At 57.2% G+C, this 17,032-nt stretch overlaps 1 protein-coding gene across 2 annotated transcripts; it reads right to left on the reverse strand.

Moving 5' to 3' along the window:
* Positions 1 to 86: 86 nt before the first annotated feature.
* Positions 87 to 5,857, reverse strand: FSCN2 (fascin actin-bundling protein 2, retinal). 2 transcript variants are annotated; one of them, XM_061141263.1, is made up of 5 exons: positions 5,032 to 5,857; positions 1,406 to 1,562; positions 902 to 1,023; positions 405 to 572; positions 87 to 292 (listed from the first exon to the last, which is right to left on the reverse strand). In XM_061141263.1, exons 1-5 carry the CDS (start codon positions 5,855 to 5,857, stop codon positions 87 to 89), a joined length of 1,479 nt encoding a protein of 492 aa, XP_060997246.1. The 2 variants fall into 2 exon arrangements, with proteins under 2 accessions (XP_060997246.1, XP_060997245.1); XM_061141262.1 differs by having other exon boundaries at positions 405 to 600; positions 861 to 1,023.
* Between the last annotated feature and the right edge of the window lie 11,175 nt (positions 5,858 to 17,032).

The following is a 17,032-nucleotide window of genomic DNA, read 5'->3' on the forward strand; positions in this document are numbered from 1 at the left end:
CCCTTCCCCACACACCCCGAGCGGCGCCACCGACCCATGAGCTGCGGGTCACAGACACAGTTTAATGGGTGACAGACAGGCGGCGCTCAGTATTCCCAGAGCGCGACCCCAGCCGGCGCGTCCGCGTCCGCGCGCAGAAGCCCCGAGGCGCCGCCGCGCAAGTACTTGCCGCTCCGGGCTCGGATGGCCAGGCGGCCGCGCTCCCGGAACTCGAATAGGAAGTCCTCGGCGCGCTCGCCATCGCTGCACACGCTGCCGTGGCTGCCGGTGTGCCAGAACCCGCCGCCGCGGCCTGGGGTGGAGCAGAGAGGGGTCGGTGGGCGGCTCGCGCCCCCATCCGGGATGGGCACAGCCCTCCCCACTCTCTCCGGGCCCCCGCCTCTCCAGCTGGCCCTAGCCCGCACCTCGGATCTGGTAGGCGCCATCGCTGAAGCTCAGGTGGAACACGTCGTAGACCGAGCGGTTGGTGTCTAGCTGATTGGAGCCACGTCGGTGGCAGACGAAGCCGTCGAGGCCGCGCAGGACCAGGATGGGCCGGTTGATGAGCTTGAGTGTGAACTCCTCGTCCTCCCCTGCTGGCAAGACAAGGGCTTGAGTGGCCTTCCCACAGCCCCGCGAGAGCGCCAGGCCGGGACCCGCCCCGCTTGTGCTCCTGGATCTGCCCACCCCTTATGTGAGCCCCCGGTTCCCCAGAAGTGCAGCAGTGATCGAGATGCTCTGGATCTGAGCCCCCATGTCAAGAGCAATGGGCTGGACCAGGGAGTACGACTCTTGTCGGACAGCAGCCGCTCCATGGGGAGGGAGAGGGCCCAGCCCTGGGTGGAGACAGGGGCTGAGCTGGCACTGTCCCCGGGCAGAGCGCCCAGTCCCAGGCTCCCCAGGGCAGGAGGGGTATGCTCACCCACAAAATCGCTGATGGCTGCCAGCTGCCCATTCTTCTTCATGCACACATAGCGCCCGTTACTGGCCTTGAGGGCCACCCGTCGGCCCCGCCACTCCATCTCAAACATGGTGTTCTCAGAACTGGAAGGGGCAGGTCAAGGTCCCCTCAGAGGAGCAGGACATGGGGACTCAGGGTCAGACCTCCCCCATCTCCTTCAAGTCCAGTACCACCCACTCAAGGCACTTGACTTCCACTGCTATGCCCACCACCATGAAGAGCTGCCCCGCGCTAGCAGCCTTCTTCCCTGGTTGGGTGGCTACATGGTCCCCATGGTTGAAGTGGAGGTGGTGATGCAGGTGGTAGTGGAAATGGAGATGATCATGGTGGTGGTGATGATGGAGGAGGTGGTGGTGACATCAACGGAGGTGGTGCGTGTAGAGGAGGTGATGGTGATGGTGGAGGTGGTGATGTTGGTGTTGGTGGAGATGAAGGGGGTCACAGAGGTGAGGATGGTGCACTCACACTTGTGTAGCTGTGGCCTGGATGCCCCCATGGGTGACCAGCGTCCAGTAGCCCCCAGTGCTGGAATAGAAGGTGCACTTCTTTGTCTCCTGGTCAATTTGCATCAGGAAGGTCTCGTGATCCAGTTCTTCATCTTGGTTGGCTGAGACATTGACCCCTGGAGGGAGGAGATGGGAAGCCCCTCACGCCTCACCCTGGGTGGGGTGGGGAGCAGAGGGATGGGGAGGCATGCTCTTGGGGCATCTCAAGTCAGTGGGGGTCTCATCTAGAACTCTTTGGACTTGAGAACATTTGGAGCTCGGCCCCAGCGCTGTGCAGGTGCACTGCTCCCTAGAGGCCAGGTTCCCAACACAGCCCCAGGAGCCAGGCCCTTCCGTGCCGCCAAATCCCCTGCCTCAGCTAATCGGCAGGTAATCTGCTTGCTCCTGCTCTCTGGACCCAGGACTTACAGCAGCCTCTATTTATATCTCCTCCCTAAGCTGCTGGACACAGCAGGGTTCCTGTCCTTCCCTAGCATGGCTCAGGACACAGCGAGGGCCTGGGGTCTGCTCCTGGGCACTGAGCAGGGACTGGCCCCCTGTCACCTCCTCAGCCCCTCATGCACATGTGTGTGGTCTCCCAGGACCCCAGAGGGAGGGCAAAACTACTTGGGACTCTGCCTGGGAGGGAGGTGAATGGGGCATCTGTGACCAGGGTGGGGAAGAGCAGTCAGGCAGTGGAGTTTCCCTGGTATCTTCCCATAAACCACGTCCTTGTTCCATCGCAACTGGCAGATCACAGAGTTCCCCTAAGGCTGAGCCCCAACAGCTCCAGCAAGCCAAGCAGAAGGGAGTGGGGCATACCCCCATCAGGGCTGAAGGGTCAGGTCCACATCCTGTCCTGCCCCGCCCCCTGGGAAGGAAGTGGGACAGCAAGCAGGGCCCAGACTGGAGACGGGGGCCCATGGCTTTGTCCTGTTTGTCCCCCAGACTGGAGTCTGTCTCCCTTCTTACACAGATCACTGCTCCTACCCCAAGAAAGTGACCCCTTCTCCTTGCCAACCCCACCATCCCATCAGCAGTACTGCACAAAGTAGGCTCCTGCTGCCCCCAGCCTGTGATCAGCAATAACAAAACGATGGCCCTTGTTCTCCAGATGCTGGCCCGTGGGGAGCGGTGGACAACAAAAATGGTATGTCCTGTGCCCATGACTGCTGGGGTTTTGGCCAGGGACGGCCTCCCTGAAGCAAGACCTGAGAAGGTGAGGGAGCCATCCGACAGGTACTAACAGGAGGAGTGAAGCCAGGGGTCTGAGGCTGTGGTTGCAGGTTTTCCACCCCCAACTCTGAGGTCAAGCCTCTTGGTGTCCCCAGCATCACCTTCCACACACCCCCTCCAGACTGGATACAGCCCAGGGGCTCAGCCTCACACAGCCAGATTCTCCTGGGACCCTGATCTTGCAGCAGCAGGGTCTCATGGAGTCCTGGTTGGTGCTGGCAAAGAGCATGGACCCTACTGTCCCAGGAGGAATTGATCAAGTGGTGGATGTATGAGCAAGAAGGGGTGTCTGAGCATTTACAGGAGACCTATTCTTACTCCGGCAAAGCCACAAAAAGAGCCAGTGCCCCTCTTTCCTTTGGACTTTGTTCTGTTTGGACATGAGGTCCGGAATAGCAGCAGCCGTCTTGTGACCACAGGGGCACCAGTCTGAGGTCAGAGCTGTCCTGGGAGAGCAGTTCCTCAAAGAGGAAAGAGCGGAGGACTTTTGTGATGCCACTGAGCTGGATGTGGTGCCTGTTTGGGACCCCACCACTCCTGTGCCTCCAGACCTCCACTTAGGCAAGATATTAGCGTCCTCGTGGCTTAAGCCAATAAGCAGCCATTGTTACTTGCAGCAGCAAACACTGCTTGTTGGGCAACCCAGCAGCAATGCCACATAAGTGAGGGCTGGCAGTGGGCATAGCAGAAACAAGCAGACTCTGGTTGATGAAGGTTGGGAAAGAAAAAAAAAATCAGCAGGAAAAGCCAATTTGCTCACAAACACCCTGGCCTGGGGGAAGGAGACAAGTTTGGGGGCTACCTGGCCAGCAAAATGACAGGGACCAAGGGACCACCAGCCCACTCCACAGAAGCCACCACTCCAGCTGCCTCAAAACCTAGTGGCACTATACCCCTGCTCCCTTAGCCTGAGATGCCACACTCTGCTTCCCTGAATCACTGGTTAGCAAAGTCAACATCGGAACATCTCAGGGCCAGGTCTGATGCCCTCAGGCTTACTGCAAGGAAAGCAGGGCGGTGAATGTAGGTACCTCTGGCCTCACAGTGGTGGTGGGGGAGTGAATCTGTTCCTTTGTGGGGGAATTCCCCCATCAAAGAGATCGGGTCAGATGCGGGGTAATCCAGAGAATGAAAAATGGTTTATACGGCTACCATCCCCCCCTCCCACCACCACCATCATCATCACCATCACTGTCATCATCTCCATCACCACCAATACCATCACCATCACCAGCAGGACCACCAGCACCATCTCTGTCACCATGGCACCCTTACCATCACCACCACCACTTTTACCACCACCAGCATCACCACCATACCCACTACACTTGTCTCACTCACAAGCTGAACGTGGACAAATGCTTTGTATCTAGCATTTCCTCTGACTCACAGAGAAAGCTTTCCCCACTACTGCCCGCCTTTTACTGGCAAACCAAGCATATGGGCCTTGGTCAAGGCCAGAAAGCAGTGTGGCTAGACAGTAGAACCTGTGATGGGAAAGACTGGGGCTGTCTGTCCTCCCTTACACCCCAGGACCCAACCACATGCCACAAGGACTCAGGGGTGTTTGCTGAATGCCAGTCCCTACTCTGCACTGGCCTTGAAGATCCAAACGACAGGCAGGGACCCCTAGAGCCACAGCTGGGCCACCCTTCCATGTGCTCAGGGCTGGGACCAGGTGATGGCAGTGAACTGGGACCAGGTACACCCACCCCTTCTGGGTGCACAGAGCCAGGAGTCCAAGTGGCATGGAGCCACTCTGGAACCTCACTTTCCTCGAGGGGAAGTAAGAGCTGCCCATGTTCACCCCACAGGCAGATGATCACCTGTAGAAGGGCCTGCGGGTCACATGAAGCAGGTGACCAATGATCGGGGACTTGGGGGGAGCCACGTGACACCTGCTGAGCAGAGACAGTGTCTCCCCACCAAGGAGTCCACACCCTGGAGGGACCGCTTGCATCTCCCTGGACTGGAAGGGCCCCCAGGACCCCTCCCCACTCCATTCCTGTTGCCTGCTTTCCCTGCCCTTGGTCACAGCCCCAGTTTCCTTTAAAGTTCAGAAGTGGGGTGATGGAAGAAAAGGGGAAGGGCGGGCAGAGGGCAGCCCGGTGTGGATGGGGCAGGAGCAGTGAGCCTGGGCCTCAACCACCTCCAGCTGGGTGCTGCCCATCCTGCATTCAGCAGCTGTCCAGCGGGCCCGAGGCTCAGCAGGGACCCCATACATGGCCTATGGCCCACTCACTTACACTGTGGGCTACTACAAGCGTATTCTCACCCCTCAACCCAGAGCCACTCGCTACAGGACCCTACACACACACACACACACACACACACACACACACCCCGTGACTGGCCCCGCACCCCAGTTACCTTGCCGCACGGACACATAGCGGTGATTGGCGGCCACCAGCACCACCTGCGGGTGACTCTCCTCCAGGTCGAAGAGCTCATCCTTGCCAGGCCGTGTGTTGCGGCCCGCCCTGAGAGTGCCCGCGGGGCCCACAGGTGCCAGGTAGCGGCCATCGCAGTCCTTGAAGGCCAACTTGCCCGCCTTGAACTCAAGCGTGTAGCGGGCGTGAGCCTCGGGCTCCCAGACGAGGCGGCCGTCGCTGCGCAGGTAGCGGCTGTCACAGGACTTGAGGCAGTACTGCCGGTTCTGGAAGATGAGCGTGATGAGCGCGTCCACACCCCACGGCGTGTTGCTGTCGGCCGCAATCTCGTCCTCCTGCGGGCACAGGTGCGCGTAGCGCCGCCGGCTCACGCTCAGCAGGTGGGCCTGCGGGTGGATGGCCAGGTGCACCGTCCACAGCTCAGCCGGGGTGATGGCCGTGGCGAAGCAGGACAGCTGGTCCTCGGTGCCACCGAAGAAGCGGCCATGCGGCTCTGACTGCAGCACCCAGCGCCCGTCGGGCTGCGGCAGGACCAGGAAGCGGCAGTCGCGACCCGGCCGCTCCGCCTCGCAGGCCACACGCCCGTCCTCCTCGGCTGACAGGTAACGGCCCAGGTGGCTGCTGCGAAACAGCACGGCAGTGCCCTCCCCTGGGTCCGGCTCCAGCACCCACATCTGCTTCCGCTTGAGGCTGGGTGCCGAGGCGTTGACCTTGAAGCCAAAGCTCTCGGCCGTCAGGTAGCGGTCAGTGTCATTGACGAGGCCAAACTGGATTTTCAGCACCTGATGCAGGCCATTGGTGGGCATCTTTGGGCCTGGCTCAGGTCCCCAACAGAGGCCCAGGAAGCTCTCTCTGTGCTCACTGCCCCTGGGGTCCCCTAGAGGCCCGGCTCGTCTGGGTTGGCCTACGGCCCCCAGGCCCGACTAGCGTCATGGACCCGCTGCCCGCTCAGATGCTGCCTCTGACCAGCAGTGGCGGGCCCAGGCAGCTCTTACATGGCCAGCGGGCAGCAGAGGGCGGGTGGGAGGGCGGATCAGAGCCGTGCCGGCTTAGGAACAGCAGCAGCCTTTCGTTACCCCAGCTTGGATTTCAGCCACTCCCGGACTGCCCAGGGGCCAGAGCCCGGGGCCGGTGGGACTGGAGAGCGCCACTTGCCGCAGGGCTGACCACCTCCTTGTGCTCGCTGGCGGCTGCCTGGCCCTGGCTCTGGTGCTGTACCCCGCCCTCTGGACACCTACCCCCCAGTCTTGGCCTCTCTCCTTGCCCCCCACCTCCAGGCCCCCAGACCCACTGCACAGACTCGCCAGCCCAGGCCAGCTCTTTCCCAAGGTAGAGAAAGCTGCCTGGTGGAAAACTTGCATGTGGCCGCAACCCGATCGCAGCCCTCCACCCTGGGCTGCCAGATCCAGTTACCGCTTCTCTGATTCCTTGCTGCTACCTGGGCGGCTGTGGCCGAGCCTTGCACTGTCCTCCTCAGCAGCCCCTGGGTCACAGCCTGCAGCCCTGAGTCTGGTGCTTCCCAAGGGTGGCCTGTAGCTGGGAAAGTGGCAGGCAGGGTTGTCGGTGCCAGTGAGCGGGCCAGGCAATGCCCCGATCCTGGTACTCATGGCACCTAGATCCAAACCAGGTGTGAAGAGGCAGCTGCTCAGCTGGATTCACACTGGCCAGGCAGCCTGGCTTTGCCGGGGGAAGGGCCCTCGGTTTGGGCTGAGGTGGCAGCTGTGTGATGGAGACAGTCACGCCTGCCTCACGGGCTGCACAGAGGGGGGGTGACCTGGGAGCACGCATGTGGAGCAGACGTTATCCCGGGCAGCACGAGGAGATGGCAGGCCGTTGGACTTGGGGTCACAGGGCCAGGCTCAGACCCAACCCCTATACCCTGAGCAACTCTCAGGGCCCATGAGGTTGCTCTGTCTGCCATGGGCGGGCTCTGGTGAAGCCAGCCTTGATGGGTGGCCCTGGGGACCCCTGAACTGCCACTCATACTGCATAGAGCGACTGGCCTGACTGTGGGGTCCTTATGGGGTCCTTAATGGGCCGAGTCCCACGATCACGTAGGGCAAAGCCTTCCCAGCAGAAGGATGAGGCCAGCAGGCTAGGAGAAGCCACAGGCGGCTACCTCTGACCCCAGTACCTCCCAGCTCAGTCTCTGGGGTCCCACCCTGTTGTACCTCCCCAAACCCTGAGCCCGAGGAGGCTGTCTTTGGGAGCTGCGGTGGGCCTGCTCAGCTTCACCCTGCCTGTCTGTCTCTTGCACCTGCCTCAGGGGCCAGGAGCCAAGTAGTGAAACCAGAGCCACCTGCCCTGGGCCTGGGCCAGCCTTGGTGTCTTCTTCCTCATCACAGCGTGTGACCCTCAGGCCTCCCTGGAGACCATGAGTGGGAGCTGCAGGGCACTTCCAGCCTTGGCCTCCTGAGTCTTGCCCTTGATGCTCCAGGTATCACCCCTCCATCCCTTTCAGGGCCATGCGGGGGCCCAATAGAATGAAGGGGCCTCAGGTTGGGCATGCGGAGGCCCCAGGAGGTGGGTGGGGTGGATGGGCACACGGCTTGGGAGTCATTCCTCCACTTTCCGGATCCCAGGCAGCGACCTCCCCAGGCACGTGCAGACACTGAGCAGACCAGGAGACCCGACCCCTTGCTTGAGGGGTTCACACTGGGGTTCAGGGAGAGAGGTCTGCACACAAATCCCCATCACAGCATGGTGCATACTGAGTGAGGAACTGGTCTTGGCTAGTGTGGTCCACCTCTGTGGCCCAGAGGGGTTTATGGGACACTGACTGACTAGGCTGTGTGCCAGGCACCCCATGGGAGGGAGATGCAGTCTGGGCTTGCAGCCCCTCCGCAGAGATGAGGCCTACACAAAATCCCCCCACGTTCCCAGGGGACTGCACTGCCCAGCGCTTGATGCCAGGGAAGTGTCCTGGTTTGGCAGTACCAGCCGTGAGGCTGTCCGCACTTCAGTTCCTGTGTGTATGGGCAGCCCGAGGGGCAGCTGTGCCCATGGCCACCCCGGGCACGGGCAGTGTTCTCTCCTTGCACTCCCAACCCCCAGCCAGCCTTCTGAAGGGGCCCGCCGGGCCCGATTAGCATGACGGCCTCATTAGCGCTGACTGGTGCTGGCAGGGCGCTCATGGGCATCACGTGCCCCGCGGGAGGAAGCCCAGCCGCCAGGCGCTAAGCAGGCCTGGCTCCAGGCAGCCTCTCAGCAGCAGAGCCAGAAGTGCCTGTGGCCTCTCAGTTCTTGGGCCCCACAGCCCCAAGAGGGGGTGGGTGGGGCTCCCCGGCACTGATCCAGGGGCCCAGGGGGCAGGGGGTAGGGGGGTGGGGGGAGGTGGGCTCTGAGAGGCGGGCCTTCCAGCACAGGCTTCCTGGGAGGGAGGGGGCCTTGCACAGATGGACCCTTCTCCCTCCCTCCCTCCCTCCCTCCTCCTCTCAGGATCTCAGGGCCTCGCCCAGCTGCCTGCTAGGGTCATGGCTCCTTTCTGGATCCCCTGCAAGTCTCTGGCACACAGTAGGTACTTAATAAATGCCTGTGAATGTTTGATGTGGAGGTTCCTGTGTGATGGGCTCAGGATCTGCTGATAGATGGGGCAGGATGCCTGCAAGTCTGGGCGTGCATGTGTGTGTGTGTAAGTACACACAGGCAGGAATTGGGCAGAGTGAGCCACAGCCACCTGCTGGGTCAGCCCCAGCCCGGAGATGCTACTCTGGATCCCAGCCTCAGAACCCCCTCGGGGCTGCCCAGCAGGGTGACCAGGCTGTGTGTGGCCTAAGGGAGTTTGTTTCAGGGGCTTCTCTCACACCGTGGCAGCATCCACAGGCAATGGGGAGCACCCTTCCCACAGAATCCCATGCCCCCTGCCAGAACTTTTCCACACAGCCACCCACTTGGAGCACACAAATGTGCCCACCACTGCCCTGTCCAGCCTGCGCTCTGGGACATTCAAGGTCCCTGCCACTCCGGGAGCCCCATTCACTTGCCCTGCTCACTTCTGAACCTGACCCCGTCCCTTCCCAGGGGTGGGGGCATGAACCCAGTGTGTGCCCACCACCCTGAACTGGCATCTGCAACCAAGACCAGGCCTGGGCACAGATGTCAGGCCGCCTAACACACCAACTTTAATATGTTTGACTGGAGGAGGGCGCCATTTCCTACAACGAGTCATGCCTTTGGCCCCTACTACCGGGAGTGGCCATCTGCGGATGGACACAGCCAGATAGGCCCTTCGGGCCACAGCTGGGCCCAGAAGGTGGGAGTGGCCTCAGCTGTCAGACACCCCCAGCAGACAAGGCTGGGGCCGATCCTCGGCCTCCTGCCCCACTTAGTGTTCAGGTTGGGGGGACCAGGGGCAGAGAGGGCCTTAGAGCCCCCCGAGACCCCTAACATCTACCCTGCAGCTCTCAGAAAACTGTTCCTTTCCTGGAATGCTGGGGATTGGGCAGTCCTAGCCATTTGGAGGGACCCCCCCCTCCCACTCCCCCCAGCCAGGCTCCTCCGGGGCTACCAGGGAAAGCACCCCCACCTCTGCACGTCTAGACAGCCAGCCCTCGATGCTAGAGCCCAGCCTGGGTTCCTGCCAGCACGCTGCCTGCTGTCATGGCAACCAGCGCGTGCACCAGGCTTGGTGCCCGGGCAACACTGATGCTGGTGGTGTGAGCTGGCACAGGTGCTGTGTATGTGCAGGCTGGGGGAGGGGGCCCTCTCTGCCTCAGCTGGCCTGGAGCCCTGGAAACTGGGAAATGGCCCAGGATGGGGGCCAGGGCAGCTCCACCGGCTGAGGGACCTCCACAGTCACACCTTTCCTAAATCAGATCTTGGCCCCCTGCACTGAGCAATTGCAGAAGGCCCCTGCCCACAGGGCAGTGAGTCTCTGGGAATTACTCCTCACAGAAGAGATCGCTGATGCCTCACCCCAGAGCCTCAGCCCCAGGCATTGACCACATGATGCCCTGGTTGGTGATCTTGTCCCACCCCACCCCGGGTACACCATCCCTCCCATGGCCAGGCCTCTGCCATCCCTCCTTAACCTTCTGCCCTGGACTCCTCGGCCCCACAGGGTGAGAGCTGCCCCGGTGGTCCAGGTGCCGCTGGGCACAGCCCAAGGCCCTGATTTCCTCACTCCTGGGCCCATCACCTGCTTTCAGGGTCCAGCTTGGCAGGCGCCCAGGACCCGGCCTCCTGCATTGTTCCTGAAACAGGCCCACAGCTTGGTGTCCTCATGATTTTTTCATGGCAGAGCTCTCCGCTGCTCCGCAGTTCCACTTACACAGGCGGGTGGGGGCCTAGGTTGGTTTACTGGAGGCCTGCTGGCGGTTTAGGGTGACAGCTCCCTTCAGCAGGGCAGAAGGGAGGGGGCGCCCACATCTCAGACTACACCGTGTGGGCAAACACTGGGGGTGCCCGGCCTGTTCCACATGAAACAAACACTGGGATTGCCTGGCCTGCTCCATCCACCACCATCTCTCAAGATCCCTCACCTCCCCCACCGACCCCTCCTCCCAAGACCCTCATCTACACACACACACACACACACACACACACACACTCACACACATGTACATGCACCCACACACACACACCATCTTGGCAGTTCCACTTTAAGTAGAGACCTATAGGCTGGGCTGGGGAGACCCCCACTTGGGGCTGTCAGGGTACGAAGTTGGTGAATCTCCTGGCTTTTGTCTGTTGTGAAGCCTGTGTGTGGGGGCGCTGCTGGGGAGAGGGGGAGACGAGGGCTATATCTGGCAGGAGAAGGGAGGGAGAGACCAGAGGCCTCCGGGCTCCAGCAAGGCCAAAAGTTTCCAAAGGGACCATAAGGACAGGATTGAGGGCAATGGCCACAGGGCGATCTTCCAGAACCCACATCTCAGGACCTTGCACATTCTTGGGATAAGAGGAGCACTCACATTGTCTGAATGAGTCCCGGCTACATGGGACTGAGTGAGGAACAGGTCAGCTTCATCAAAATATGACTACTTACTGCCCACCTGGGCTTCCGGATACACCGGTGGCCAAGGTGTGTCAGTACTTGACAAGGACAGTCAGGAGCTCACAATTCTGCAGGTGACCATAGAAGCCTCTGCCCAGACTCTGCCTGAGTGCACCCTTACACAAAAACACACAGAGATGCCTGCACCCAGACACACACACAGACACTCAGTTCAGTTCAGTTCAGTCACTCAGTCATGTCCGAATCTTTGTGACCCCATGGACTGCAGCATGCCAGGCTTCCCTGTCCATCACCAACTCCCAGAGCTTGCTCAGACTCATGTCCATTGAGTCGGTGATGCCATCCAACCATCTCATCCTCTGTCGTTCCCTTCTCCTCCCACCTTCAATCTTTCCCAGCATCAGGGTCTTTTCTAATGAGTCAGTTCTTTGCATCAGGTGGCCAAAGTATTGGAGTTTCAGCTTCAGCATCAGTCCTTCCAATGAATATTCAGGACTGATTTCCTTTAGGATGGACTGGTTGGATCTCCCTGCAGTCCAAGGGACTCTCAAGAGTCTTCTCCAAAACCACAGTTCAAAAGCATCAATTCTTTGGCACTCAGCTTTCTTTATAGTCCAACTCTCACATCTATACATGACTACTGGAAAAACCATAGCTTTGACTAGATGGACCTTTGTTGGCAAAGTAATGTCTCTGCTTTTTAATATGCTGTCTAGGTTGGTCATAGCTTTTCTTCCAGGAGCAAGCGTTTTTTAATTTCATGACTGCAGTCACCATCTGCAGTGATTTTGGAGCCCCAAAAATAAAGTCTCTCACTGTTTCCATTGTTTCCCCATCTATTTGCCATGAAGTGATGGGACTGGATGCCATGATCTTAGTTTTTTGAATGTTGAGTTTTAAGTCAGCTTTTTCACTCTCCTCTTTCACTTTCATCAAGAGGCTCTTTTTGTTCTTCTTCGCTTTCTGCCATAAGAATGGTGTCATCTGCGTATCTAAGGTTATTGATATTTCTCCCGGCAATCTTGATTCCAGCTTGTGCTTCATCTAGCCCAGCATTTCTCATGATGTACTCTGCATATAAGTTAAATAAGCAGGGTGACAATATACAGCTTTGACATACTTCTTTCCCGATTTGGAACCAGACTGTTGTTCCATGTTTGGTTCTAACTGTTGCTTCTTGACCTGAATACAGATTTCTCAGGAGGCAGGTCAGGTGGTCTGGTATTCCCATCTCTTGAAGAATTTCCCAGTTTGTTGTGATCCACACTGTCAAAGGCTTTGGCAGAGTCAACAAAGCAGAAGTAGATGCTTTTCTGGAACTCTCTTGCTTTTTTGATGATCCAAGGGATGTTGGCAATTTGATCTCTGGTTCCTCTGCCTTTTTTAAATCCAGCTTGAACATCTGGAAGTTCACGGTTCACACACAGTTGAAGCCTGGCTTGGAGAAATTTAAGCATTACTTTGCTAGTGTGTGAGATGAGTGCAGTTGTATGGTAGTTTGAACATTCTTTGGCATTGCCTTTCTTTGGGATTGGAATGAAAATTGACCTTTTCCAGTCCTGTGGTCACTGCTGAGTTTTCCAAATTTGTTAGCATATTGAGTGCAACACTTTCACAGCATCATCTTTTAGGATTTAAAATAGCTCAACTGGAATTCTATTACCTCCACTACCTTTGTTGGTAGTGATGCTTCCTAAAGCCCACTTGACTTCACATTCCAGGATGTCTGACTCTAGGTGACTGATCACACCACTGTGGTTATCTGGGTCATGAAGATCTTTTTTGTATAGTTCTTCTGCGAATTCTTGCCACATCTTTGTAATATCTTCTGCTTCTGTTTAGGTCCATACCATTTCTGTCCTTTATTGTGCCCATCTTTGCATGAAATGTTCCATTGGTATCTCTAATCTTCTTGAAGAGCTCTCTAGATGTTTCCATTCTATTGTTTCCCGCTATTTCTTTGCATTGATCACTGAGGAAGGCTTTCTTGTCTCTCCTTGCTATTCTTTGGAACTCTGCATTCAGATGGGTGTATCTTTCCTTTTCTCCTTTGCCTTTAGCTTCTCTTCTTTTATCAGCCAAACACCCATGCCAAGGTCAAATCTATCTGCAGAAGCTCAGGCCATCATGAAAGAATCAGACACTTCATGTCCAACAATCACAGGCACTTATTAAATACCTACTGTGTGCCAGAAACCTTGCTGGGGATCCAAAAAGGGCTAAACTACGTCTCTTACTTCTGGGCCAAAACAGAAATAGTTCACTGCCTTGTCCTACAGTCAAACAGGCTCTGCACATGGGCACCTTCGTCAAATGGCTCCCATGGGGACCATGCCACGCCACTCAGCTCGAGGCATTAGTGCTGGTCTGCTTCTGATAAAAATCTTCTCACCTATAGGTGATGCTATAAATGGTAGAGAGAATAGGAGTGAGGCCCTGGGGACTAAGTGTGTCATAAGTTAGGATAACTAAATGCAATACAGATCCTGGATTAGGTCAGGAAAAAATTTTGTGTAGGACATTATTGGGACAACTGTCATCACTGAAATTTAGATTGCAGATTAGATGAACTGTCCTATTGATGTGAAACTGCCTGATTTTGGCTACTGTACTGTGGTTATATCAGACAATGTCCCTGTTCTTAGGAAAAAGACACTGAAATATTAAGGAGTAAAGGTCAGAATGTCCGAGACCAACTCCCAAATGGTTTAGAAATTAAAAGAGAAAAACAAAAAGAAAATAAGACAAGTATGACAAATGGTAAAAAAAAAAAAAAAAAATTAGCAAGTCTGAAAGGGTCTCAAAAAATTTTTTCTTAAACCATAATAACTAAATTTAAATCCACTGTAGGGACTTCCCTGGAGGTTCAGTGGTTAAGAAATTCACGCTTCCACTGCAGGGAGCATGGGTTCAATCCCTGGTCAGGGAACTAAGATCCACATGCTGCACAGTGTAACTAAAATAAATAAATAAAATTAAATTCCACTGCAGGGTCAGAAGCAGTCAAAAAATATTACAGAAAGTTAAAAAAAATAAAGAGATAGAAGAAAAATAGGACTATTAAAAGATTCAACCAGGAGGTATGGCCGGCCTATTAATAGAAAACCCCAAATGAAAGAACATAAAAAAAAAAAAAACAGAAAAAAAAACAAAACAGGAAAGAGGGAAAATATCAAAGAAATAACATGAGAAAATTCCCAAGAACTGAAGGACATTGAGGGTCTAGGGCTTAGTAACGGCCAAGACAAGAATGAGAAGTCTTCAGTACCGGTACCCCAGAAATCTCAGATCAGCTAGAAAAAAAGAGGAAAGTCTAAACTCTTGTGCATGCATGCTAAGCTACTTGAGTCCTTTCCTACTCTTTGCTACCCACCAGACTCCCAGGCTCCTCTGTTCATGGGATTCTCCAAGCAAGAATACTGGAGTGGGTTGCCATGCCCTCCTCCAGGGGATCTTCCTGACCCAGGGATCGAACCCACGTTTTTTAGTCTCCTGCATTGGCGGGGAGGTTCTTTACCACTAGCGCCACCTGGGAAGCCCAACAAACTCTTGTGGAAAAACACAAAAAACCATGGACCCTGGGTTGGGACTCAAATGACAACCATATCCCAAGAGCAGTAGTGGGAAGAGCCAGGGGGTCAAGCCTTCAAAGCCTGAGGGAACATAGCACTTCCCTGGCCGTCCAGTGGAAAAGAGTCCATCCTTTCACGCAGGGGGCGCGGGCTTTATCCCTAGTCAGATAACTAGGGCTTCCCAGGTGGTAAAGTGGTAAAGAACCCGCTTGCCAATACAGGAGATATAAGAGATGCGGGTTCGATCCCTGATTCGGGAAGATCCCCTGGAGGAGGTCATGGCAAACCACTGTATATTATAGGGCTTCCCTTGTGGCTCAGGTGGTAAAGAATCTGCCTGCAATACAGGAGACCTGGATTTGATCCCTGGATTGGGAAGATCCCCTGCAGAAGAGAATGGCAACCCACTCCAGTATTCTTGCCTGGAGAATTCCATGGACAGAGGAGCCTGGCGGACTACAGTCCATGGGGTTACAAAGAATCAGACACGACTGAGCAACTAATAGGGAAATAAGATCCTGCATGCTTAGCATTCATCCAAAAAATCTGAGGGAACATTTTCATCTTGAAACTCCCTCCCTTGTTCCCAGGTAGGTAAGACACAGGCACCTGCAGATATGCCAACTTGCTCCTACTTACAGGCCCCAGGCCTGCCCCTTCCCAGCCCTACACTCAGTCTGTGTCTGGGCAAAGTAGGGAAGAAAATGCTGTGGGCAGGAGTGGGTCTGTGAGCCTGCTCAGTACTGCTAACCTTGGCTGGCTCCTGTGGGTCAGGGCTGTACCGGGGGGCTGGCTCCCTGAGACAATTCACTCACACAGGCCCTGGTGGACACACAGGTAGGGTGACTCACCTGTCACCCAGGGAGGCAGAGGTGCCGCTCTGGCCACCTGCCCATGGGCATCCTCTGTCATTCCCCAGGAATGACCTGACCCCAACCTGGCTCTCTCTGCCCCCCACCTATCGACTTTCAGGGAGACCTCATGAGTCTGCCCTCAACTCCCTACCCACCCACCCACCCACCCCAGGGCGTTCTGAGTCTTGCTGTTGCCCTGGCGTGGCACTCCAGGTTCCCTAGAGGCTGCACCTCCACCAGCTCCCACTCCCACCTTCCTGGGGCTAACCCAAACTCAAATGACCTAGCCCCACCGCTGACAGCCTTTGCGTGGCTTCTGGAGAAGTGGTTTGAACACACACCCCTTCGTACCCCAACCCTGGCCTGCCCATGCCAGCAGGATGTGTGTAGTTGGGGGAGGGCTCAGAGTCCCACCCCTCCAATCATGCTGTATGTCCTCAAATCAACCTCAGCCTCTCTGAGCCTCTTCCTTCTCTCTGAACTGGTTATCTATGGCCATCTGCCCAGGTGGCCTAGCTGCTGAAATAACCCAGCATGTCCAGTGAGCAGACAATATGGCAGATGCCATCTAAACCAGTTGTGTATTCAACAGACACACTCAGGCCCAGGGTCTGCCCTAGCTTTGGGGTCCCCCTGTGGGTGCTGTCTGCTCCCTGAACAGAAGGTACCAGGACACAGTGGTGGGCTGGCTCTGCCTCCTGAGTGGTGGCCCTGGCCCTCCCTTCTTCTGTTGCCCTGGGTGCAGGCTGACCCCAATCCCACCTTGTCTCCCTGCGTCAGTACCGACTGAGGTCACCGGCCACTCCCAAGCTGCTCCCTGTCACCCTCGGGCGGCAGTGACTCAGCGGCCACTGACAGCGACCTCCCCAGCCCGGGTCAATGGCTGCCGGGGTTGTGCGGGAGGCCCGGGCCAGCCCGATGGAGGGTTGGGGTGAGGCTGACAGGTGCGGCCCCCAATCGGCGACTCCTCGCCCGACCCGGAGCACTTTAGCCGCGATAGCAGGATCCACCTGGCGGCCCACCCGGGAATGACAGTAGCCCGCCTTAGAGCTGGACGCTCCGGGCCGCCGCGACCAGCCAGAGCGCCATCTCCTGGCCCAAGCCTCCGAACTCGCCGCTTACAGGGGATGACCCGCACCCAGCCGGTGCCTGACGGAGAGAGGTGCGTGTTGCGTGCGGGCACTGCGCACACCTCCCCAGTCTGCACGGCCCTGCATGCAGTGCCCTGCCCGCAACCCGTTGTGGAGATGCGGGTTGAACGGTGAGAGCGAGGCCCCAGATCTGAAACCCGCTAACAAGAGGGGGCGCAGAATGGCCGTGGGTGGCAGGGCGCCCCAGGCTTCCTGTCCCAGTTGGCGCTGCTTCGGCGGCAGCCTCTTCCGCACTCTCTCCGCCGCCCGTTGGACCTAGCTTCTTCCGGGACTCCGGCGCTGACCCCAAAGGGCCCAGGGAAAGCCGGTGCTGGGGCTGGGGTCAGGCTCCAGGAGGTGGAGGCCAGCCGGGGGACAGGGAGGGGCACGCTAGGACTCGAGGCCTGGGACCCGCCCCGGGACCAAATTAGGACAAGCGGCCCTCGGCCCGGCCAGCGAGAGTCCGGAGTGG

This window comes from Dama dama, chromosome 5 (assembly GCF_033118175.1).
Source record: "Dama dama isolate Ldn47 chromosome 5, ASM3311817v1, whole genome shotgun sequence".
Taxonomy (NCBI): domain Eukaryota; kingdom Metazoa; phylum Chordata; class Mammalia; order Artiodactyla; family Cervidae; genus Dama; species Dama dama.

Bases quoted from the DNA above. Each gene is read 5' to 3' on its own strand.
- FSCN2 (XM_061141262.1), bottom strand. From the start codon at position 5,857: ATGCCCACCAATGGCCTGCATCAGGTGCTGAAAATCCAGTTTGGCCTC. The intron at 1,563-5,031 runs GTAACTGGGGTG...TCCTCCCTCCAG, and splicing joins CTATGTGTCCGTGCGGCAAG to GGGTCAATGTCTCAGCCAAC. The intron at 1,024-1,405 runs GTGAGTGCACCA...TGCCCCTTCCAG, and splicing joins CAGGCCACAGCTACACAAGT to TTCTGAGAACACCATGTTTG.